Genomic DNA, 25,405 nt, shown 5'->3' on the forward strand with positions numbered 1-25,405 from the left:
CTTGATTTATGGGCACTTCAACAATGATGAGAACTGCCCTCCGTGTGGCTTTTTGCAGAGTCACTCACCTGTGGAAAAGTGGCAGGAGAGCAATGATGCTCCAGAAGTCACCATGGTTCCCTTCTCCCCTCATTCCTTCTCTGAAGAAAACTTCATTACCCAGATTTTGGAAAAACACAAGCTAGATGGTGGATCTGGTGGAGATATTAAGGTGTGCTTAGACATCTTGCTGAAGTGCTCAGAGGATCTGAAGAAGTGCACAGACATCATAAAGCACTGCATCAAAAAGAAGTCTGCAGACAGTGTTAGTGGAGGGAACAGCAACGATCCCCTGGCTAATTCTGAGATGATCTATATGAATCTGATGACGAGATTTTCTTCATACCTGAAGAAGCTGCCCTTTGAGCTCAAGCCCCCAGGGCACAAGGAAGCTACTGATTTAGCAGAACTAGTCAACTGTTTTCATGGCTTGCAGCAAACTCCCTTTCCACCAGTATTTGGAGATGAGCAGCCACCTAGGTATGAAGATATTATTCAGCTGCCATCCTCCAGTGCAGTTCCTCTCAAACTGCCAGGTGATCAGTGTGAGGTGACAAGCACCTCCCAGCCCATCCAAACAAGCACTGTGAGCTTTACCTCAAACTCCCTCCACAGCATCCCACAGGAGGACAGTGGGAGAGCTGGGAAAGATGTTTGTGCTCTACCTCAGTTACCAGCCACAAGCTCTTCTGACTGCACCTCTTCCACTGAGGCTCTGTACATCGAGGAGGAGTCTGATGGGGAAAGAACATTAGGGAGAGTAAAGAAGGCAGAGCAGAAGGGGGGCTGGGAGAGTTTAGAGCACAGCTACCAGCAAGCTGGTTGTTCAGATCTAGCTGGGAATGCTAAAGCAGAACCTGCCAGAGTGGGAGATGTTGAGCTCTCCCACACTTCTGAAAAAATTACTCCTTTAAAACCAGTTTCAGACTCTGTGCTGTGTGGTTCCCAAGCTGATGTCTCCAAAGGAGAACAGATAGGTAGTAAGATAGACAAGGATGAGATAGACAAACTGCTGCTGGACTTGGAGTGCTTCTCACAGAAAATGGAGAGTGCTTTGAGGGAACCCTCTCGGAAGGAGAGTGAACCTGTGTTGGGCTGCCAGGGTAGGCAGGTACTACCTCAGGCTCATGAACCCAAAATTAAACCCATTGACCCCACTTCCACTCTGTCAAAAGTCATGGAAAGCAATGGTCATAAAATGGAGGAGGAAGACAAAGCCCTTTTACTGCGTATCCTGGAAAGCATTGAGGACTTTGCCCAGGAACTTGTGGAGTTCCAGGCAGGCAAGGGAAGCTTGTCCAAAGAGAGGGAAGTGATGCAGATTCTTCAGGAAACTTTAACAGCTCCTTCCCAGTCCCTCCTGGCAGGGCAAAAGAGCTATGCTGGGGCTGCCTCCAGAGACTCTGTTCCAACTGCAATTCAGCAAGCCCCAGAAGTGATTAAGGTAAGAGAACCAAACCTTTGATGGGATAGTGAGTAAAATAAACATGAGAAAATGTGTGTGGGGGGAAAAATTTACTTGTGCTATGTGATTCATTGTGCTTTGGATGTGTGGAATAACATGCTTAACTTGGCAGAAATGTAGCATTTATTTAAATACAAAGAAGAAATGGGAACTAAAACCCCTAAGCAAATGAAATATGCCCTGATGGGCAGTTTCACCTTTGAGCTTGCTCCTTGCCTGCTAGTGCTGCCACAAGCCCTTTGCTTGTGGTTTAAATGGGTCCTGTATAACAGAGGGTAGGAACAAATTTTCATCTGGGAGCAGTTACTGGACTGCCTCTCAGCAATTCAGTGAGAACTGAATGTTCCACCTCTCCCTTTTCCCATCTCTAAGCAGCCTCCAACAGCCTGTGTTGTCCTCCTCATCACTGGTTCCTAGAAAGACCCTCCCTGGCACAGAGGTCAGAATCTAGGAAGATTTCCTTTTCTTTTCCATGCCCCCCATGCATGGAGTCATTGTGGAGTCTGCATTGCTGGGATATCTTCAATGAGGAGTAGGAAGTGCCAAATTTTCAAGACAACTTGGTGCAAAACTTCCAACTGTACAGAGTGTAGAGAGGGCTGCAGTTTCCAAAAGCAGCCTTCCACACAGGCACTCGAAGTGCTGGGGTTATGAGTGAACTTTTGCAGCAGTTTTCAGTTACAGCATGATGTGCATGTCTTCCAAGCTGTCCACCTTCCTGAAAACACAGGCATTGGGTGTGATTCTGAAAGGGGGTGGGTGGGGTGCTGAGGCATTGCTGAGATCTCCTTAGAGGAGGCTCTCCACGTGTTTCTCTGGTCATCTTGGCTTAGAGAAAATGCTGAGCATAACCTTGTCTGATATCTCCAGCAAGGGAAAAAAAAAAGTTTACTATGAAAAGTATGAAACTAAACAGCTCCAGAAGCTCTAAAGCTACAGTAGCTATTCTTGCCTTGTATATTAATTTACAAAATTTTCTAATTTGTGAACTTCAAAGAAAAATGTCCAAGTGTGACATTGACTTTGTGGCAGTTTTTCTATAATAGTTGAAAATTTGATGCATTTACACTGTCAGATAGCTTGTCAGCCTGGTCCCTTACCAGCTTCTGTCCCAAACCTAGCCTGTGTGTTAGTTTGCTCCCAGGCTGCTTTCTGTGGACATACAACATGCACCCCTACTGCAAGAGCTCTTCTCTTCTGTGCAGCAGCACAGCCCTTGCTTTGAATGGATGCCTGGAACCAAAGATCACAAGAGAAATGTCTTGGGGACCTAGAAGTGCTGGAGGGGGCCTGGCCCAAGCACTGCAGAGCTAGGATGTGGCTGGAACCCTTGAGGGCGAGTCAGCCCTTAACGGAGTGGGCAAAAGTCATCTGAGCTGCTGGCCCTGTGCTTAGTCTGTTGTTTGCTGCTGTTTAGAGGGGGCCAAGCCCTTGACTGAGGACACAAGGCCCACTCCAGGTGTAGCATCTAGGGAATATATCCATATTCCTGGATAACTCTGGATCTGGCTGGAGCTCCATGTGAGTTCTGATTCAATATTGCATGTGTATGAGTGGTGGATGAATAATATGTACTTTCAGACTGTCCAGTGTTTCCCAATCTGAGATCCAGTTCTCCTTTGCTTATCTCTAAACCTCCAACTATCTGTTTTAAAATTTCCTGTTCTGTGCCTGTTTTAAGCTGATTATTTTTAAAATATGTTGTTTTTGAAATAAATAATTCAATGAAAATAGTTTAGGTGTTTGTTAGAGGTGATAAAACCCGTCAAATATCTATTTTTTCCTGTAGCTAGGAGGGCAGTAAGGAGTCCTGAGTGGACTGGGAGTTGTGAGGGAAATGGGAGGGAACTGGAACCAGTGTGTGGTGAAGAAAATGGAGATCCTGACCTGATCTGCAGAAGAACTGAGTGTCAGGGTTTTTTTGGGAGGTAAAGGGTACTTCCTTTTGAGTAAAATGTTATGCAGAGTCCTTGGAAAAGTCAGTGCTGGATGGCTTTTGGCCTTAACCTCTCTGTGCCCTTGGTCTACCACCTGTATAGAGAGCAAATTTGGCAAATTATTCAAATTCAGTTTAATGCTTGAGGAGTGTGTGGTGCTCTAGGGAAAGTGCCCTAGAAAAGTCTGTCAGAAATTGGTCCTTCCATTTCCAGAATCAAGTTTGAGCAGGACGAGGCTCTGCCCCAAGTCCTGCTCATGCATTTCATTTTAAGAGCTGTTGGATTAAGCTTGTGAATAATTTTGGGAGCAGAGACCAGGACCAGGGTTAGATACAAAAAGAGGCCTTTGTTTTTTTTTGTTCTTCCTCTGTTTGGGTATATTTTCTCAAAAGGATTGCTCTTGGTAGAGTGAGCCAGGAGTACTGCTTCCTACTCCTTTCTCCCTCCTTCCTCTACTTTCTACTGCATCGTTCTGAATCTTTCTGTATACTGACTACATCTTGTACAGGAGCATTATAAATTTTAGTCAGGTTTGTGTTCTGCCAGATTAGTGAGTGAAACTGCTCAGACTGAGGTCCTGTGGGTGATACAGCTGCTGCTGGACAGGGACTGTGGGCCTGGGAGGAGAGGGTTTCAGTGTGCAAGGCTAAACATGGCTCTGAGTGGAGTTAAGACTGTTTCATAACCACAGAAAGTTGAGATTGACCTGGCTACTTCATAATTCTGCCCCTTCAAAGTGCTACTTTGTCATTCTGTGCTCTTCTTTGTTTTGAAAATTTAATTATATGCTTGTGAAGGATCTTCTGTGGGGCAATTAGCTGTAAAAAGTGGCTTCTACAACATCATAGTGATTTTAACTTTGTCATGAAGTAATCACAGTTTCTTAAAATGCATTCAGATTAAAATGTAAAACTTTTATTCTGGAACATCAGCTTTCATCTTACATCTATGACAAATAGTTCTGATCAGATGCTGATAATATCTGTCAATTAAGCTATATATACAATCTGTGCTCTTTTCCAACATCAATTGTTTGTTACTTCTGGTAAAAATAGTAAAAAAGGTCCATTTTTTCCCCTCTTTTGGTAGTAGTTATTGAAATATTTTGGAAATAGTGAATCTTAAAGTATCTCAGAATTAAAGGTGATAGAGGAAAAAATATTAAATCAGATTAAATTAAAGAAGCCAGGTTGGACCAGATGATTCTTGAGATCCCTTCCAACCTGGTGTTCTATGAATTAAAAGAACTGCTACCAAACACTGTGGGACATGTTCAGTGCAATCTTTTAGGACTAAGCCTCCAGCTTTAGGCACAGGTGAGGTTCTCACCTTCATGCTTTCAACCAGGTCACTTACAGCAAAGAGGAATTTCTGAATTTGACTGCAGTTTGTTCAGTTGATCTGTAGGCTGTTTATACCAGATTTTTCTGCTGGATTTTGTCCAGTTGACTCTGAAGCTGCTGATGCAAGATTCTCTTGCTGCCAATTTCTCATAGTGCTGTATATTTGTTTTTATTTATACCCACACAGTGTGTTTTGAGGATAGGAAATACCATGCTAGGAACCTACTATAGTGGAGAAAAAAAAACAACACAGGAATTCAGGCACAGCAACCCTTGGCCCCAGATCACTTGTATTTTTCCAGGTTATCAGTGCAAAAACCCCCAGACTTCCAGGATGTTTTATGCCTGGTTAATTTGTGAATGAAAAGTATGTGACTGTTTTTTTGGTTTTTTTTTTTTTAAGTAGCAGCTAGTGGCTGCTGGATTAGTGTGTGTCTTTCATGCACACATCTTTCAAAGCCCTGTAGCTGGTCTGCATACAGCTGCAGACATTGAGAGGTTCTTTGGACTACATTTCTTCTGCAGCCTGTAAGCAGGGTAAGAGTTCAGCTGAAGATCAAGTACACTTACCACAGATGAGTTAAAATAAATCACCTTCTGACATGCTGCTATGTGAGACGTGGAGGGACTCCCAGGACAGAGGAGCCTTGTGGGCTCTTTAGGCATTGCCTTCATGTTTAGAAAAAATTGCCAGAGTCAGACAACAAAATTTATTCCCAAACTGTTGCATGTGGATCTGTGCATCATTCACTTAGTGGCAGCTCCAGTAAAAACACTCCTGCCTGCTTTTTTCTTTTTTTGGGGCCTCCTTTTCTCATTCCCATGCTCATCCTGCCACTCTGTTAGGCTTCTTATTCATTTGCAGGGCAAAGTGGGCTGCTGACATTGTGGTAACCTTGTGATTCTTCAGACTGTGGCTGTGAATATACACCTGGGCTTCAGAGCTTTTTCAGTTCTGAGATTGCACAGTTCAGATGTAACTAGAGTGACCCTAAGGGACCCAAACTATGCTACAGTCTTGTTCAAATCTTCTTGCCTAAAGAGCTGGATTCCACAGCCCAGGTGGTGGGACCATGGCATCAGGAAAAGAACATCAGAGACACGTGTCCAGTAAAAGCTTTCTGTGAGGCTCAGTGGGACTTTATTTCAAATGCAATCTCTTGATAAAAGCAAGCCCTACTAGCTAGAAATTGGATGTTGTTTTACTAAGCTTAGTAAGTAAAATGGCAAAGTAGCTAGACTTTTAAAGCCAGAAAAAGGCCATGGGACTAGGTGTTTGTTCATTTTATAGAGTAAGAATTGGGTTTAGGTGGTTGTTCAGCACCATTGTTGTGACAGGAGAGGGAGAACACACTTTTAACAAGCCTAGAGGAAGTCTGAGCAAGAGTTTGAAGTTTTAAAAACGTTAAGTTTTTAAGTCACTCAAACTTTTTGGTGTCTTCGTGGAACCATTTTCTTAAGAACTGCTTTAGAATGTCAGAGCTTGTTATCCAAGATCATCCCTATGTGCTTACTTGGCCTTAAAGAAATGAGATTATTTGCTTTTTCCAAGCAAGAAGGAAAAATTGATGGGTTTTGAAAATTACAGGCTTAGGTCTAGAGTGGGAACTAAGGCTCATCTTCTGCTCCATCACCTCAGAAGCAGGGTCCTCAAACCACTAGCATCATATGTGCAGGGGCCTTGTCTGAGAGCATGAGGTTTAACCCTAGCTGGGTCTGACTGATGCAAGTCTGCACCTCAGGTTCCAGAGCTGAAGCACATAAAGTAGGAACTATTGGGGAAGATGGTATATTTAGCCACTTCTGCAGGGCATCTAATTTTAGCACTCTTGGTAGTGGTGGTGGGTGCTTCCTTTCCCATATTACCCCTGGCCTATTACAGGCCAAGGACAGATTGTCTGTCATATAGCCAGCAGGGAAATAGATTCTGTTGTAGATCATGTTTCTCAATTAAAGTATTACAAGAAGGCTGAAGATCCTGGTGGTACTGAAAGATACTTTGAATATTAGTTTTAAAAAGGAGGTTTGGCTTCAGGAGTGAGACAAAATCTCTAGATGTTGTCTTTGTGAAGAGAGAGAAGACATAGTATGTTGAAGCCATTTGCCATTTTTTGCCTGTAAAAACAGAACCAAGAAGGCAACGTGCTGGTCTTGACGTGGTCTCCTGCATAGTCCCTGTGCCCCTTCTGGAAGGGGCAGCATCTGGTTGGGAGCTGAGCAGGATGATGATCAAGGAGAGCTCCCTGCGGAGGGACCCAGACCTGGGAGGGGAGCTAGCTTTCCTGGCCAGGGGCTGTGACTTTGTTCTTCCATCTCGATTCAAGAGGAGGCTGAAGTCCTTCCAGCAGGCCCAGGTTAGAATGCTTGGTGTTTCTTTTTTCTTTTTGTGTGGCTTTGTATTCTTTATTGGATGAGAGAATCAAACTGTGTCCTGGCTAGGCGTGTCTATTTGCAGAAAGTTATTTGCAGCTAGATACCAGCAGGTTTAAAAATAAACCTTCTAGGCTTAGATTGCAGAGTTAAAATGTCTTTGTAAACAAGGGGGGAAAAAATTAACAGCAAGGGCAGTGATTTAGTAATAGGGAGAGGTGGTGCAAGGCTATTAAATATTTTCTGGCTTTTTGGCAAGAAAATCTCCTGTGTGTGTGTTTGCTCTGAATGTCTCCTGCTGCATGTGGAACCACCACAGTGTTCTGCTGTGTTCAGTGGGTCATGCTCTCTGCTGGACAAACTTGTGCACAGACCAGCCTGCCTGGCTTTGGCACTTGTGATTTTACCATCACAAGGTGCTTCTCTGTGCAGTTTACTGCTGTCTCTGGACTGTGGCTGAAGGAGGTCCTGAAATCATTTAGGTTGGAAAAGACCCTTAAGATCATGGACATGTAGCCAAAAAAGTGGAAATTGTACCATGACTGTATTGCTGGGTAAATCCCAGCTGCTATACTTGTTTTCTGGACAACTGGCAAAAGACTGGAGTAATTTATGCTAGGACACCAAGTGGGGATGTAGTGACTCTGGATTTACAAGGGGTTACAGTCTGCTGAAATTGGCCCATCTTGAGCTTCATCTATATTTAAATAATTGGTGACCCGGTGAGGAAGTTACAAAGTTGAAGTTCTGAGCAGTGCAGCTGTTTCCTAAGCAGCAGCTATTCCAATTGCCCCCCAGTATATTGTAGCACATTCTGTTTTCACGTTTTCTGGTGACAGGTTAAAGTACACACATGAGGTTAGTCTCTGGAACATCCTTTTTCCCTCCCTGGAGGAGAACTGCATGAAGTCATGTGCAGTAATAGCTTGGGCACGGAGCACGGGCTGTTTAGAGGAGACTAACAGGAACCATGCAGCACAGAGAAGTTCACTCCCCCATTACCTAAGGCCATAATCAGGGAATGGTTTACGAGGGAGAGAGACAAGATCTCCTAGCAGAGCAGCTGGAAATCTGACAAGCTGTGAGCCCTCCACCTGGTCTGAAGTAGGAGCAGCAACCTTCACTGCTGAAGGCACTGAGCGTGACTGCTCTGGGGCTGCACATCCAAGGCAGATGAACTAATGCAGAGGGCAATTGCAGCTGAAAAAAAATGGTCCTGCTTCCTCTTCTCCTTCTTCCAGAACCTGTTCCCTCTTGGTACCTCCTCCCCTGTGTCTCCTGTGACTGGCACTGGGCCCCATGGGCCTTTCTGTGAGATGGCTTAGCTCACAGCATGGCAGAGTATTACCCAGCAACAGAGCTAAGGCTATTTTTTGCCTTTCTAAGTGGGTTCAATCAGTTCAGAGAGGGGTCTGGCAAGCTCTGGAGCTGTCACTTAGTGCACAGTGACAATGTCCATTAGGAGGTGGAGGACAGAGATGGGAGTTGTCCTGCTTGGCAGCAGCTAGGTACTGATATTTGCACCTTATGGGGCTGTACCTTGTGACTTTGATGTGTTAGTGTGAGATGACCTGAAAGTAGAGGTAATTTGGCTCACCAAATACAGAAAAAAAAATGCTAGCAGGAGGAAAGGTGATAAAGTGGTGATGGGGAACAGAGACATGAGTGCTCAGTAGCTTAGGGAACACACAGGTGTTGGCCAGGAAGACAAGGGGGCAGAAGGTATTTTGTCAAACCCATATCTTTTTGAAGAGCTGCAAGATTCAGTTTTCATGCTCATCTTTTGCAGGACTATTTATGGAAGGATGAGAGAGCCTCCCATGGCAGTGCTGGGTACAAAGGGAGGTAGGGAGGTCTCTAATCCAACATCTCACTTGTAGGAAGACTGTTCCTAATGCTAGGTCACACTGGCACTGCCTTTCTCCAAGTCTTGAAAACTCCCCAAGGGTAGGGATCCCCCTCTCCCTCTTCCAGTGACCTCCTGCAGGCTGTACTACCCTCACTTAAACCCATCCTCCAGCCCAGCCCTCCCAAGCTGCAGCTTATCCTGTTGCTGCTTTCACACTGTGTACCACTAGAGAGTTTGGCTCCATCCTTTCTGTAACTGTGCTTCAAATAGCTCCAGGCCCATCCCTTAGTTCCCCCTTTGCCTGGCTCAACAGCCCCAGCCCCTCAGGCTCATGCTCCTGACCCTGGCTGTTGGATTTGCTTTCTATAGCTCTCCATCTGGTCTCTCCCCATCCTTTTAAAGTGAAGGCCCCAGACTGGTGACAGCAATCCATCTGCAGCCTCCCTAGTGCCAGGCAGAGGAGATGACTTCCCATGCTCTCCTGGCCCTGCTCCTGAGGCAGTCTAGTACAGAGTTTGCCCTGTTTGTGGTTGGCCCATGCTGCAGGCTCATGTTTGGTGTGGTGCACACCATCTCCCCCCTTCTCAGCAGGGCTGTTGCTTTCTTTTTTGTTGCAATTGGACTTTTTTTCTGCTGGAAAGTGTATGACTTCTAGTAGAAAATATTCTTATTACATTTCCTTACAGCCTCTCTTCTTCATGCTATTGGGAGCCACGTGCAGATGAAACTCTGCTGTCCTTAGAGATGGGTGAGAAAGAAGCAGCGCAAAGATACAATGATGGGAAAGGGCTTCAGGGAAGGCAAGGAAGAAGAAGTCTCAGGCAATAGATACAAATCAGCTCTGGAGAACTGATGATCTTTGAGGATGGCTTGTGTCCAGTTACCCTCAGGCTTCATTAAGATGGGAACTGTAAAAAATGGAAGGAGACATGAAGTCAGCACTATGGACTGTGAAAAGCCAGGCTGAGTCACTGTACCCTAGAAAAGAGGATTACAGAATCCTTTGGAAAAAAAACCCCAAGAAACTGGTGAACTTATTATTTAGGATTCTCTTGGAGATTGAGGCCAGAAGGACAGAGCAGAAAGTATTTGAGCACTCTGTATGATACTGCTTCCTTCTGTGGAGTTTTCTGCTGGGACAGGCAAGTCCCTGAGAGACAGGCCTGGATGGATGGCAGGGTTTTGTCTCTGTGCTTTGTTTGTGTAGCTACAACGAGGCTGCAGTTCTGTCTGGCTTATTTATAATGCAGATGTCACTATTTTAGTCTCTCTAAAAATAAGTTATATGACAGGCAAAAGGAGATATAGTGGATAGGTGGATTTTAGATAAGGTAAATTACACTACACTGTAGAGCAGTGTTTAAAAACAGGCTTTAATTTCACCTTCCTATCTGGGGGGAAAAACAGTTTAGCTGTTGGTAACAAAGCCAAAAGATTTATTACAGAATTTGTAGCTTTCTTTCTCTTAGTTGTCCGTTCTGAGAATGTGTGTCCCTGGTGGAGAAAGGTGTTCCACTAAGAAAATAGCATTTATTTTCAATAAACTGTTTTTTTTTCCAAGGAATTCCACCAGAATTTCTCATTGTATAATTTTCTTTTTTCACAAGTAGTTGTAATTAACTAGTTGTCTCTGTAGTTGTAGACATCTGGTTATATCCATCCTGGAGTATTCACTTCCAAGACTCTAGTTGTCTCTGTAGTTGGAGACATCTGGTTATACCCATCCTGGAGTATTCACTTCCAAGACTTCTTTAGGCAACAAGATCCTCAAGAGATGATTGATGCTTGTTGTCTTCTCTGTGTTTTTGGAGACAGCTCACTTCTTACATGAGAAGGAAGAAGATAAAGTTGAAAAAACTTATTTCTACTCTTGAAATAGAATCTTCTGAAAGCAGCCATCCATGAGCAATGCTTCCTCCTCCTTTGACTTGGCCTGAGCAGGAGTTAGTGATTCCTTCTTACTGGGAAGGTCAGCTGCATACCTGTGTCTGAACTGGATCCCTACTTTGGAGCTTAGCAGCACTCCCTGAATTTCTCCCATAAATATCTAACCTTCTGGCTTGTGTTCTGCTCATGGATCAGGAAATGAGATTCGTGGATCCTGATTTGTGACTCCTGTGAGCTGGTACCAAGCGTTGCTGACTCTGGCAGTATCTGGAGGAAAATGAGTTGCTCTGCTCTTCAGGGCAAAGTCAATGAGCTGTGTTATAGTCTTGTGCCATATCAGGATGCAAGTGGTATGCAGAAGAGGAGGGAAATGGCACAGTGTTGTAGTGGTGTTCTACTTTGGGAATACCTCTTTGCCTTCCAAGAAAAAAATAAATCCAATTTATCATTCTCTTGTACCGTAAAGGAAGGGAATAATTTTGCTAAAGAGAAGAGTCAGTGTCCTTTGAGAGAACAGTGTGTTGGTTTCCTTCCTTTTGGAAGGCTTGTGGACATTTTTGTAAAACTTCACTCATTTCTTCTAGTTCCTCAGGGCCCTGACAGCTAAGAGTACATGTGTGCATTGAAGAGGTTAATGAGCAATAAAACCGGCCCTGAGAAGTGGGTCTTCAAGACAAACGGATGTTGAGTCCTATAATAGAAGTCAAGTGGCTTCATTTGGCACCTCATTGTCTGTTCCAGCCTTGCATTGTTCCTATCAATACGGTGCTGTGAGAGGCCAGCAGGGATTTCCCCTCTGCTGGAATCCAGAAAGTGAAAACTGAGTCGAGCTGACTCCTGGCTGGAAAAGCCACTAGCTAGGCAGGGCAGACAGGGTGAGGAGCAGATTGTAAAAGCAGAAGTGGTGGTGTGTGTGAGTTCTCCTCCAAGTCAAACCCTTAGCTTGATTTATACACCAGGATGAGAATCATTAACCCACTATTTCCCAATGGGATCGAGGCTTCTTGAGATGTCCTGTGTCAGGGAGCTCTGCTCACCCCTCTTGTTCAGCCTCCCTTCCTGAAGCAGAAGGTCTTGGGAGAGGAGTGGATCTTCACTGACATCTACCATGCAGCATGTGCAAGTGTGTGTGTTCCTGCTCCTGACATGGGACAGCAGCTGGGAGAAGGAAGAGATCCTCCTCATGTGAAGAAAGAGCAGTGAAGCAGGGGAGTAAAGAGGAGGAACATCCTTCCATCTCTTGTGTCACAGGGCTCTGAAGAATGGGCTATAAAGTATTCTAAACTGAAGGTAAAAACAGGACTTAAGGAAGCCTTTACAATTCTCAATTCTTCACCTTGCTGAAAGCAAACCCATGAGGTTGGAGTATTCAAAAAAAGCTCCAAGTTTCTAGAAAGTGAGGCAGAGAGTTTAGTCAGTTCATCATATACATTCTTCTGTATTTAATGAACTCAGACTTGGCAACTTTATCCTAAAACCATTTTGTTTTGAAATAGAATAAACAAACTGAAAGTTGCAGCTGTATTTACTTGACTATTGCCTTACTGGCCTCTTATTATTAATATAACAACATATGTGGTGGCTCTTGCATTGGAACCCTTGTGCAATAGGGAAGCAAGTTGAAAAAATATTCTCTTCCACGTCTGAAAAATTACCTATTTTAGGATTTCATTATGGACTTAAATACAAATGCTGCCTTTTAGGAAAGTATTGATGTGTAGCTAGAACTAGAAGATTGCAGAGATCCATTAGAAGGGTGATCTAGTGGGGATCACCATATGAATTGTGTGTTTATTACAGCCAGGAGAGGACTGGTTGGGTGGCAGAGTTACCACGTGGTAGATGTGGGAGGAAAGACCACAAACAGCCATGGAAAAGTCTTAGTTTCAGGTCCCAGTTTTCTCATTTTTTCAGTAAATCATGTAGGTGCTGAATTGGTGAAACCTTTGGGTGCTTTGCCTGCCAAAAGATTCTTTCAGCTGGAGTTGTAAACAGACCTCCTGCATTTTGCACTGTGCTGCACCATGTGGGTGCCTGCTGCCAAGCTGTGCTGGCTGCTCCTAACTCCCAGAGCAAACATGGATTTGCCAGTACTCAGTACCTTGAACAAAATCAGGTCTGCTGGGCTGTTTAAGTTGAGCACAGAAGAAAAGGCTTCCTGAATTTCAGAAGGCAGTCTGGCAAAGATTTTCTACTGTCTGTGGAGCCATGCTTTGGCAAAACTAATTATGGTCCCAGGGGATGGAAATTTCCCATGTTGTGAATGTAAGTTTGCTCATACATGAGGCAAGACACTTGAGGGGGTAAATTGTAAGTTCTAGTTCTAAGGGGAGATACTAAAGAGCAGATTTTGATGCTTTGCTGCTTATGGGGCAGAATGACAACACAGTGACCAGCAAGAGAAGAAACACATTGCCCTTGATCTAAGCTATTGCTAAATCAGTGAGTTCTCTTGTGGTTCAGTAGCATCTCAGAATCCACAGCTACATGCATAAAATGCACAGAACCTACAAAAAAGCAGATGTGATGTATCCTAAATTTTGCAATGGTTTATACTGCAGAAATTTGTAATTAGCTAAAGACTGGGTTTTTTATCCCTGTGCTATAGTTGTTGTTGGGTTTTAATTTTTTTCCTGATCACCAGGAGAACAAACTATCTTCTATTCCATATGCCATGCTGTTAAAAAGTATTTCTTCATTATGTTTTCAGGTTCAAAGTAAACAAGAGAAGAAACCTGGAGCTTCAGCCCCAGCCCCTCTGAACACCACAGTTAGCCCTTGCACTCTTCTGCCTGTGAATAAAGCCACCAGCAGTACCCCTTTGTCCATAAACATTCCACGTTTCTACTTCCCTAAAGGACTTCCAAATGTCTGCACTAATCATGAAGAAATCATTGCCAGGATTGAAGAAGCTTTTACAGAGTTTGAAGATGAGAAAGCAAACATCTGTGAGATGGGGAAAATTGCTAAGGTAACTATTCTCTAGCTTTTTTTGAGAGAGAGAAAGACTGAAATTAAAACTAAAAAACTATCTCACAGCTGTTCTCTTTTTTTAGTGAAGGAAGAACCAATATATTTTTGTGCTGAACCTTTTTTTTTGTTTAGCTGAAGAAAGTAGTAAATGAAAATGAGCTCAGTTTGCTGTCACATCTGATGTGTATGTTCTTCCCTGCTTTGATTTGAAAAATGGTTGAATCTGAAAGGACTCCTCACCAAATGTAAATTGCTTTTTAGTTTTTCTCTTCTTCCCTAGTTATGCTCAGAAGACAGCAGAAACTTATTCTGCCCCTGGCTTCAGGTGGTGCCAGCTGCCGCCTTTGTGGTTAGCTGTGCCACTGATCTGGACATCATCTGTGGGCACTGCTGCAGTGTTACTTGAGAAAGCAGTTCCCAACCTGCACCTCCTTGGACACAGAGGAGGGAAATGCTCAGCCAGCCCTCAGCCACTGAGATGTGTGTGTTCAATATCCACAATGCAGGTGTCAGCAGACTTGGAGCTGTCACAGTCTGCTAACAAGTTCCTGGCTTCAGGGAACAAAACACAGCACTTGTGTGGGAGCATGATGCAGATGGGTGGTTCTATTTTCCTCTCCTTCAGCCACAGTTTTTAGTAATGCTGGTCTAAAACTAGCAGTTGTCAGACACATCTCATATGTTCAGTTTGCCCTGAATGCATCTTTGGCACTGCAAGTTGAGCAGTGATGTTCTGTCCAAGAGGGAGCACTTGTTTTCCATGGAGGAAGGTTTTTCTGAAAGAAGAGACTAGGCTGGGGTTTTGTTTGGCTTTAGAGGAATCAAGTGGCATTGTTTGTAAACCATCTCTGAAAAACAAACAGAAAAACTTCTTTGCTTGGCTAAAAAAAGGTTTGAAACTGATTTTATGACAAGACAGGGAACTCTGTGTGGCCTGTCACGTTCTGACTGTGATCCTCAAAGAAATCTGCAGGCCCAGATGGAAAGTTGACAATGACTTACAGGATAGTCTTCATTAACAGAAGAGGTAAAAAAGTTTTTGTGAGGAAAGCAGAAATGATGCCTCAACTACTTCAAAATATTCCTTTTCTTACCTGTGCTTGGCCTGAATCAGCTGCACTCTATCCAAGGCCTGTGTTTTGCAGATGTTCTGATAACTTTTCTGGAGTCATAAAGGTGGCTGGAAAGATTTTTGTGGCAAAGAGGAGGCTTCCTGAGGGTGTCAGCAGCTCCATGTTTGAAGCAGTTTCAATCCTGCTTTTTTGAGGTGTTGGAGTACAAAATGCTGGAGCTTTCATTGACTCTCACTAGAACTGAAGTTCAGTCAATGACAAAGTTTAAGGCTTTGATAGTCTCTCATCCTTTTCCCATCCTGGCAGGACTTATTTCTCAGCCATGTAAAAAGGCACATAACAAAGCAGAAAGTTACTGGTGGATTCTGAACCTTGGCTTGCAGCAAATAGCTTCTAGAATAACCTGTGTGCTATTGGTGCTTTGTTTCCCTTATCTAAAAGCCTTGATGGTGAATTGGGTGAGTAAACAAGCAGGCTTTTCTGGAGACTGGCTTTGTATTTGTCTTTGCCCTGGTGTTTCCTTACAGATCTGTGGCTGCCCACTCTACTGGAAGGCACCTCTGTTCAGTGCAGCAGGAGGGGAACGGGCAGGAGGTGTATCTGTACACTCATTTGTGTCCATGTGGAGAAAGTGAGTATGGCAAATGCAAAATTCACTTGATTTGCTTTGTGGAGAGAGAGAACAGCCTGATGTGGAAGTCTCTCTTTTATTTGCTCTTCTTTTTCTTACCCCAGACTTTTCTAATCTGAAGAAAAATCTCTTCTTTAGAAGGAAACAAATGGCTTTAAAGTCTCCATCAGCTTAAGTTTTCTTCCCCAAAACTCCCTGAACACTTGTTTCCATGCTGCATCAACAAATTTGGAAGCAATTCTATAGGTGAAGAGTTGTTTTACCCTGACTGGCATACAAATTACATTAACCCACTCCCTAGAAATATGTCAGCTATTCTGAGATGACAGACAGATGTCAGTGGATTTTGGATATATTTATCTCAGCCCTTATTGCTGCTACACTAATGCAGTGAGTGCCACTTGGGATTGGGGAGGGGAGGCCTGTGGTAATGTTATAGGACAGGAAGAAGGAATATAAAATAAGGACACATCATACTAGTGGAGACTCTGGGAGCCTTAATAGTTATGAACTTCCTTAAGCACTCTGTATAACAGGTTTGTGGGCTCTGACAGGCATGTCCACACACCACTGTCACAGCTTCTTGACATTGAGAGCTCTGAATACATTGTGCTTGGAGTCAGGTGTGAGATAAAACAGACTTGGTCTCTTGCCTCATCTTTTTCCATCCAGGGCAATTCAGCCTTTAGTCTGCTTTGTGAAACACCTAAACAACGTCTCCATCTCCTATCCAGAGAGAATTCTAGTTTTTGTCCTAATGGTTGTTCTTCAGATTCTTGAAGTAGCCTTTAACCCTGAGTCTCCAAAGTATTTCCTGTGATAATATTGTCAAAACAGCTTCTAGTTACCCTGGCAAAATTGCAGAAATGTTAAGGGTGACTGTGATCATAAGTTTTTCTTGACACAGACATTTTTTCCTTCCTTAGGTTCTTCCATTTATTCCTAATTAATCCCTCATGTATGATATCACACATTTTCACTCCTTTGACTTTCACATCCTTCAGATATTTGCAGACTGTGGTAATGCTCCTCTTCTGTATCCTTTTAACCACACCATTTCCAAGCCAAATTTTGTATGCTTTTCTCACTTTAATTACTCTTAGAAACACTTTTTCCTCCCCCCTCCTCTTCCCTTATAGAAGTTACAAAATTTTTTTTCTGGAAACGTGACAGAAAGAAATGTAGTGTTCCTGGGAAAGTTGGATTACAGCTATCTTGAACTCAACTGTAATTTAAAAACAGTTATCTTTAATTGCTGACACTTAATTTCAAGCATCTTAAGTTATGTGACTTTCCAAAATGCTGTGTTCACTGACCTCATCTGAAGTCAATAGGAATTGCTGGGTGTGGCATACCTCACAGCCAAAAAATTCAGATCTTTTAGTTTGTTACTGAAACATGGCACATCTTTATGTGCCTGATTTTCTTCTTTTTAAACTAACATGTGAGCACTTCTTTTCTGCATCTGATTTAGAAAGTATCTGTTAGCTGACAGCATATTCTGAATGTGCAGCTAACAGGTTTGCTTGTCAGTTGTGATGCCTTAGAGCGTGGTATTTCCTATTAGGAGAAAGCAGAGACAAGAATTGCTGGCATAGATGCAAACTGTCTACCTAAGGAATGAGTTTATATGCTTCTAAATATGCAATTCTACTAATTTGTTCATTAGGCTGTTCTTCATGACTTCTGTGCCAGCAGCCAGCTGAGCCATAATTACCAAGGGATGTTCTTTTTTTTTCTCCTTCTGGGGAGTAATTTTTCTGGTTGAAAATGTAGTCATTCTACTTTGGCAATATCCCCAAATACTGAAATATAGCAAGGGATTAAATTGGAGAGCATGTCTGCTGTGGCATCTTGTTAGCTTGATCCTATTGACTTCAAGTGAGCATGCAGCATTTTGAAAAGTCAGGTTCCTTATTAAGATGCTGTGGAATCAAAATAAGAGCAGTCTTCAGTAAGAAACCTTGTTTACCACAACAATGTGACCATGAAAAAAGTCTCTGTGGGGTGGAAGTACCTTAATGCTGATGAAAAGGGTTGCTGGTAGTCTTGAGGTCAGCTCTGCACAATTCAGTGTAGATGTATGGCACTTCATAATCCATCTGCAGCTCATGATTGTCCTGTGAGGCACTAAGTGGTTGGAATAACTCTTCATCTTTCTCCCAGAGTCCTACGTAGCTGCCATGATGATGCATCCAGATTCACATACCTTTTAGCAAAGCCCAGCTGTGACTACCTAGAACAGGAGGACTTCATCCCACTGCTTCAGGTACCTGCAGCTGCTCAGTGCTGGAAGGATGGGGAGGGAGAGCTGTGTGTGGTTTGTTTCATGTCTTTAAGTGTTTGCTAAGGACGTGCAGACCTTTGGCTTGAACAACACCTGGGTGGTGTTTATTTTGGAGTGAAACAGAAATAATCATTTTAAGTGGACTGTTTTGCATAAGTGCCAGCCAGCTAAATATTTTACTAGAGTTGCTGAGGATTGTCAAAGCTTTATTTAGTCTCTCATTAAGGTTTGTAGTTATCAGTGCCTGGTGGCCAGGCTGAAATTTGCCCCATTTCTTAGTGGTTGTTGGGAAAAATGCATGGTGCTGTTGATACTCAAGCACAACATAAAAGGTTGTTAAAAAATTGTAAAAGTTGCTTGACAAGACAATTACAATTGAATTTGTCTGGCAAGGTTGCCAGATAAAATGTGACACTGAAATCTTTGAAAAAAAATTGCAGTTCCAATTGTTCTATATATGCCTCTAAACCTGCCAATGTAGAAGTCTCACTGCTGATTTATTTTTTCCCTAATATTCAGGCTAAATATGTGCATCCTGATTCCACTTCTCTTTACCTGTTCATTCAGGTGATATTTTTAACAAAGCAAAGTATCATTCTCTAATTCTTTGTGGCCATTTAGGCAGGCTCTGGATAGGTTTAGGGTTTCTTTATAGTCTCTGTGTAAATCAGATCCATCTGCTCTTCTGATCATCTGTTGGTACTTTTTCTGAGCTTTTCCACATATCCCTAGATTTCTCATATTGTGGTGCCATCTATGCAAAACCTCTGTGCAGATGATGCTTTGGGGAGAGATTTTTTGTGTCTGCATTGGATGTTTCTGTGTCCCAAAGAAAACTGTGTCTGTGACAGGCAAATTTTCTCACATTCCTTTTCATCTGTTCTCTGCTGGGCACAGTGTCTTTCCTGACTGATTGCAGATTTTAGCTACTGGTGCAATCAAAGGCAGGTACAGTCTTGTTTGTTAGTCAGCCAGAAACTAGCAATATTATGGCATCATATTAGACATCAAGTGAGATTGGCCAAAATTTGGTTGTCAGTGCCTAAGGGGCACTGTGTCTACTCTACCCCTATGACATGTCATGGTGTAGGCAAAGCAAAACTTTGAACACTTTTTAAAGGGTAGAGGAGTCAGACATGTAGAAATTACACAGACACTGATTCATGCAGGATCTGAACAGATTTGTTCAGGATCTGAGCAGTTTCTCCATGCTTTTAGTCATCAGTCTCTTGGCAGATTTGGGGTCATGAGCCAGGGTTTGGCTTGCACAGAACTGATCTTGAGCAAAAGGCATCTCCACAGGTAGTTCAAGTAGATTTTTGGAAAAGTGCTGATCATATCTCTGCATTCTGAGGCTCACAAGAGCTTTCATTGTTGTGGAGGACATAAGGTAACTTTCTCAGCCTTTAAAGGATGTTTATTTTTGGCACCTAGCTCTATGGAATGTTGGTGTCTTCAGGGAGTGGAGGAAAGGAAAAAAGATCTTGAAGAGGAGATAGTTGCATGGTCAACTAACTGATTTTTTTGTCTCATTCAGTGAAAATGAGTTTGCATCTACTCACTAACTCTCCTCCTTTGTTTTTCTGTCCTTAAATAAATCCAAATGGCCCAGCAGGTGCATATTGCCCAGAAGATGTGTTCTACTTAGAATTCTAGAAGGTTCACTTCAGAGATTAAAAGATATCACTTCAGTTTGATTGTTAATGCCTCGAATACAGTTTCAAAAGTAACCAAAAGTATTGGTTTGTAAACCCAGTGACTTCTAAATCTTCAGAGGAGAAGGAAGTGTTTCATTTAAGTTGGTTGTCTTGCAGGATGTGGTGGAATCTCACCCTGGCCTGACGTTCCTGAAGGACGCTCCGGAGTTCCATTCCCGGTATATCACGACGGTAGGCTGGCTGCTTTGATCTCCTGTGATACTCTTTACCCACCCTCCCTTGGTGATTTGTCACTCTTCCCATCTGCCAACCCTTCAGTTATTTAAAAATAAATAGGTGTTTTTAATATTGCCAGTAAATAGTTACTTTAAGAACTACTTCCAAGGGAAAAATGGATCTGCCTGTGTGTGCAAGAGGTCGTTCAAAAGGTTAATAATGATTCTTTCTGGTCTTAAGCAAATCTATAAACCAAACTTTTTCAACCTGTAGTCCCAGCAAAGGAGGATAAGAAGCCCTTCTTTGGTCTTTGAGAGCTGCTGAGTTACCCCTAATTCTGCTGGGCTGCCAAGACATGGAAGGCTGTGTTTGAAGATTTCTGTCACATAGGCACGGAGACTCTGTGATTGTTTCATGGTACGAAGCATCCATTGCACACAAGGGAAGGGTCTGCAGCCCACCTCTCCTGCCTCTCACTCTTGCCAGAAAGCCTATCTAGTCTTTCTGAGTCTCAGAGTTTTTGTGACTACTGTTGTTGGCTTTTGTTCTGTAGCTTTGTTCCAGCTTTGCAGCCAGCAGCTAACTGGTGCTTTACTTGGATACTTGTACTTTAAGCCTTTAGCTTGTCTCACCTTGGGTGTGAATCTGGATAAAAGGTATAAACGTTAGGATGTTTTCTCTCTGCAGTGGTAACAAAGTCAAATAATGACAGACCTGATGGGAGGTGTATGCCCACAGGGCTCAAAGACTTGAAGTTTCTCCTGTTTGCTTGCCAGAGCCTGCATGGGGGCCAGCTGCACCACATACTGGCAGCTGGGAGATTACTGGCAGACACAGGCTTGTTGCTTTTCTGCAAGGACCAGATGGCAGAAAGACACTTGCTCTGGGCAAACCCTGAACTGTCACACTAATGTTTTATGAAAATGTAGAACAAGAATCAATTTTAAATGTTTTAGATGCACTTGAACACGACAGTAAACATCAGTGTATTATCTACATGTTCAGCCCCTGTGGAGCAAGACAAGAGATACACTAAGCATAGTAACTGGCCAGAGTAGGTGTAATGATGGCCAGGGAATTATGGAAGCATGTGAATGGGTGAGTGAGGAAGCTGACTGTGGCACCTGTACCCTGGAATTTGGTCTTTAAAGTACATGGAGGGGTGAGAGCTAGAAGATGTAAGGTCCTGCTAGCATCAGTCTCTGCAATGTCAGCCACTTGTTCTTTGCTGCTGAGTGGGTCAGCATGCAGTGTGTGGTTGTCCTGGTGGTGACAAAGGCAGTTCTGTGCATCTGCCCTTCCAGGTTCCTCTTCTCAAGTTACATGATGTTCCTGTGTTTTTCAGGGTCTAAAGGAGAGAATAAAGGTAGAACCCAAATGTCTTTGTAGAGTAATGCTCCCAAATGATCACCCTTGCTGTGCTTCCTGGACCTCATTGGGGTGCAATGCATGTTCTGGTTTGAGAGACCAGCTGTGTGAAGTTGAGGTTCCACTTCAAGACAACTGAAGTGCAGGCTGCTGCTAAAAAGGGGAACACCTTTGTCTTCCTCACTCCTTTTCCACAACTTCTCTTGTGCCTGGGCAAGGTCCTGTGTTACCACTATAAAGCAGTGACAGAACCAGGTCCTTCATGAGAACATGAAGGTCCTCAGTGCTTCTTGATTCTGCTTGTCTCCACTGTGCTTTCCTACTTCAGCCTGAGCCTTTAGGCACCCTTCCTCACTCTACTCTGGCACAGGTGCCTTCCTCCTGGGCAGCCAGGGAACAGTGGTGCTTGGGTTTGAGGTGCATGGTGTGTGGCAGTGAGTCTTACAAAGCTGTGGTGTCCTGCACAGACTCCTCATGCTGGCAGGCCAATGCTCTTCTGGGTGTCTGCACCAACAGACAGATCCCTTCTGAGCTCACTGTGTTTGGCCTTGGCCAGATCACTGAGCTGGAGCAGAGTCAAGATCTTGGGAGACAGTCTGTTGGGTCAGGTTATTCCCATCTGGAGTGGCAATACTTGGCCCACTGCAGCAGTGACTCTCCTCTCTGGTACCAGGAGGTCCTGTTTGTCACATCTCCTTTCACAGAGACTCTCTCTTCAATATTACAAAAGACAGTTATTTCCACCAGGACATAATGGAGGAAACAGCTTTGTCCTTGGATTTTGAGACTACCTGGATGCTTTTGATCCCTTCAAGGTAGAGTGCTTTATACCTATTTACAGTGTCAGAGTGCTGTGTTTGCTGCCAGTGCAAGAGTTACATTTGCTTTTTGTTACAGATGGGGCCATAAGGAGACACTGGCTTTTGTGTTCATTGCTGGTACAGCATCCCTTGGTTGGAATCCCCTGGAGAGTAAGCTGACAGTCTGATACAGGTAAGATGTGAGTGCACATTTCAAATTTTCTTTTTTTTTTGCCTATCTCTGCACCTTTTAGAGGTGCCTTTTGGATAGAGTAGGCAATAATTTAATCTCTATCAGAATCTGTGAGCTATTGTATTACCAATATACTAAACTACTTGTGTTTTTTTCAACAGAGAGCAGCTCCTGAAGAAGAGGCAGAATACCACGTGGCATTTGTTGTCAAAGCTTTAAAATGTGACTTCTCCCAGAATGTTCAAACAAGGCTCAGTTAGAGCTGCATGTTGTTGTTGAAAAGCTGAGTCAGTTAAAACCAACCTGGCAAAACTTATTGCTTACTGAAAAATGCTTCAGCTTATGCAGTGTTACCAATGGGCATGTGGAAGGGGAGGATGGCCCACAGGGTTTAATAAAGCTGTATGGGTTTTTCCAGAAATGGTATTGCTCTTGTTCTTCCAGGGGAAGGTTGGGGAAGGGTCTAGAACTGCCTCATCAATGGTTTGGGTCCTGGAGGTAGATTTACCTGAGAATGGTAGGCAAGTAGGAAGGGTCTCCCCCTTCCAAAATCTTGAATTCAGAATAAATAATCCTCCATGCTGGGAAAAACAAAGCCAATTATGGCTTTCAGTGAGGCACAACTGACAAGTGTGGCTTTGAATGCTGCAAATAATCTCAGGCTGTGTAATTATGTTCTAGGAAGCCTCCCAAATGCTTTTTTTTTTTTTTTTTTTGACAACTTGGTTTTTACAACGTGGAAAAGAAAGGGGGAGGTATTGATATTTTATACTGATATAGACACTATGTACTATTGATTGAAACTGGACCACTATTTGAATAATAAAGGCTGCACTGAGTGACTGGAAATGATAAAGGGATGAAAAGAGATCTCATTTTACCTCTGAAGGATTTATTTTTACAGCAAGGTGAGGAGAGAGCAAATGGGACATCTTTATCAATATGGTCTGATACAGGAACAGCTTCTTATGGGGATGTTTTATTGCCTTTTATTACCCTGCAGGCAGAGGAAAAGAAAAATTTTTGGTTAGGGATCCCTCTTCTGATTCTTGGGGTTGTTATGATTGAATGGTCAGAATGGTGTGAAAACCCTGTATCTCAGAGAACTGCTACAGAGTTGTCAGGTGTGGTAGTGGGTTCTGTGTGAGGTGAGACCCACTTCAGTCTCTGCTGTGAGTAAAGGCCAAACAAAGTCCAAAAATAGCATCCAGAATGTCAGTGACTGCCAGAGGCATTAGAGACAAACATACAGCTTCTCCCTTGTGCTTAAGACCAGAAGAGATCATTGTGATTACCTAGTCTGACCTCTTGCACTACACAGACCATTACAATACAACATTGCTCAGTGGTTGCTATAGTTAGGAGAGATTTTGTTTGGTTTTAATTTAATTGACACCCAGCCTTAGATGGGCATCCATCTTTGAAGTCTGGAGCAATAAAGAACCTGCAGTGTTTCTTTGGGAAACATTATCCCAGTGGTTAATCAAAGGCAGTGTAAAAACACTATCCCATTCATTAACATGATCAAACTCATCCTATTTAATTTATTAAATGGTTTTTACTCCCCATAATATCCCTTTTGTTGTGTAAAGTTAATTTTTGTGTTGGAATAACATGCACTATTAAGGTTATCAAAATTGTTGGATGTCACCAGGATGTTAGAAACAACAAAGCTTTGTTTGTATTGAGAAAACCATTTGTTTGACAATTCTATTCTGTAGATTTCCATGCTGCTAGTCAAATTTAATTATATTTCTGATTTCTCTTGTTGAAGATGTTTGCTGCTTGTTGTTTCCCCTGTTAAGTTCGTGCATGTGCTCAGTCACACATTTGCATTTTCCCCACTTTGTGATGATGTTTGACAAGCTAAGGAGTGGACTAGCAAGGGTTCAGCTGGGTGTTTTAGGTGCTTGGGAGTGTGCTCAGTCTCACACTGTGCAGAATTTCTCCTGGGTTCTCAGAAGTCCCTGCGTTCCCACCCGGGCCTTTTACTCACTTTCACCAGAGGCAGATTAGATCAGGGGACAAATGGGTTTAACACCTACCTATGATAAATGCAGAGAGATAATCTCTATTGCTTGCTTTCAGTGGAGCCACCGAGGGGATGAACTATTGTTATAGACACAATAGGTCAGGCATCAACTGTGGTTTTCATTTACATGTCCTGTTTCTTCTTCAAAAGTCCTGATTTATTTTTTGTCTGGTGCAGAACACTACTTCAGTTGAGACCCATGCAAGCTCCACTGCCTAAAACCTGAAAAACTCAGTGATTTATCAGCACTTTGAACATATTCCCTGTCATAAAAATTGCATCTCCGTGCTCAAAGATGTGAATTAAGAACAGTGAAATTATTTGCAGAGTGGAAATGGATAATACTGTTTCAGAAACATGCTCCTTTCATACTGCACAGTGAATTAAGGACAGCAGTAGCTACAAAAAAGATCACAAAATGCTTTACAAAAAAAGTCCCCTTAGGATGAGTGAATAAACAAAATAAAGTTACTGCATTTAAGTTTCCAAACTGGTTTATTTCAGGAGCTGGTTTCAAGAGCACTGTTCATCTGTTGCAGGTTATACAGAGAATATTCTACACAGTGAATCGATCCTGGTCTGGGAAGATCACCCTAACAGAGCTGAGGAAAAGCAACTTCTTGCAAGTACGTTGGTTTCTGCCTGAAGAAGACAGAGAATGGCTCATACCTTAGTCCTGTAGCTGTGTGCTGTAGAGTGAGGAGCTGTGCCTGGGCTGCAGTCAGGCAGGCTGAATGCTCTAGTGCCAGGAGAGTGCTGGAGCCAGTGGTGGAGCTCTCCAAGTTGAGATGAGAGAAGATGAGGGACTGGAGTAGCTAAGAGTGTACCACCAGAATGTCAAGGGGTGACTGTGCCCTGCACTTCTGCTGTAGACTCCTTCAGAAAGGTTAATGAATGAAGTTCTTGTTAGAATCCTTGCAGTGCATCCTTATGTTGAGCAGAGGCTTCAGGATTTGGATCTCTCTTCTGGCCAAAAGAGCATGGGGTTAAAACTGTCTGAGGCTGCTCAACTCCAGCCCAACCTCAATAGCTGGAAAGTTCTTTAGACCAAAAAGTTAAGGAGTCACCTAAAGCAGTGAGACTTCCCTACTGCATCCTGTTCTCCCTTCCAGGTATAGTGGGGTTTTCTTCTACAAAAGCCTTGAGCATGAATTCACACTCCTCCTTTCAGACATCTTCAGCCCCACTGATCACATCAGCTGATGGAAAACTCAGTGCTCCCCTGGATTGTCTCATACCAGTCCAAGCCCTTTGATCCCAGTTCTTCCTTAACCTCTGTTACAA

At 43.1% G+C, this 25,405-nt stretch overlaps 1 protein-coding gene across 1 annotated transcript in view; it reads left to right on the forward strand.

Annotated features, from left to right (window-relative positions):
• Positions 1-25,405, forward strand: part of LOC103768530 (serine/threonine-protein phosphatase 2A regulatory subunit B'' subunit alpha-like) — a 37,137-nt gene that overhangs the window by 516 nt on the left and 11,216 nt on the right. The window contains 6 exon segments of the mRNA XM_008935671.1: positions 1-1,483; positions 13,601-13,861; positions 15,464-15,567; positions 17,734-17,836; positions 19,669-19,743; positions 24,661-24,747. The exon segment at positions 1-1,483 is cut by the window's left edge and continues 32 nt beyond it. Of these exon segments, the coding sequence (XP_008933919.1) occupies positions 1-1,483; positions 13,601-13,861; positions 15,464-15,567; positions 17,734-17,836; positions 19,669-19,743; positions 24,661-24,747 (2,113 nt within the window).

The sequence above is a fragment of the Merops nubicus genome, unplaced genomic scaffold (assembly GCF_000691845.1).
Source record: "Merops nubicus isolate BGI_N331 unplaced genomic scaffold, ASM69184v1 scaffold8202, whole genome shotgun sequence".
Taxonomy (NCBI): Eukaryota; Metazoa; Chordata; class Aves; order Coraciiformes; family Meropidae; genus Merops; species Merops nubicus.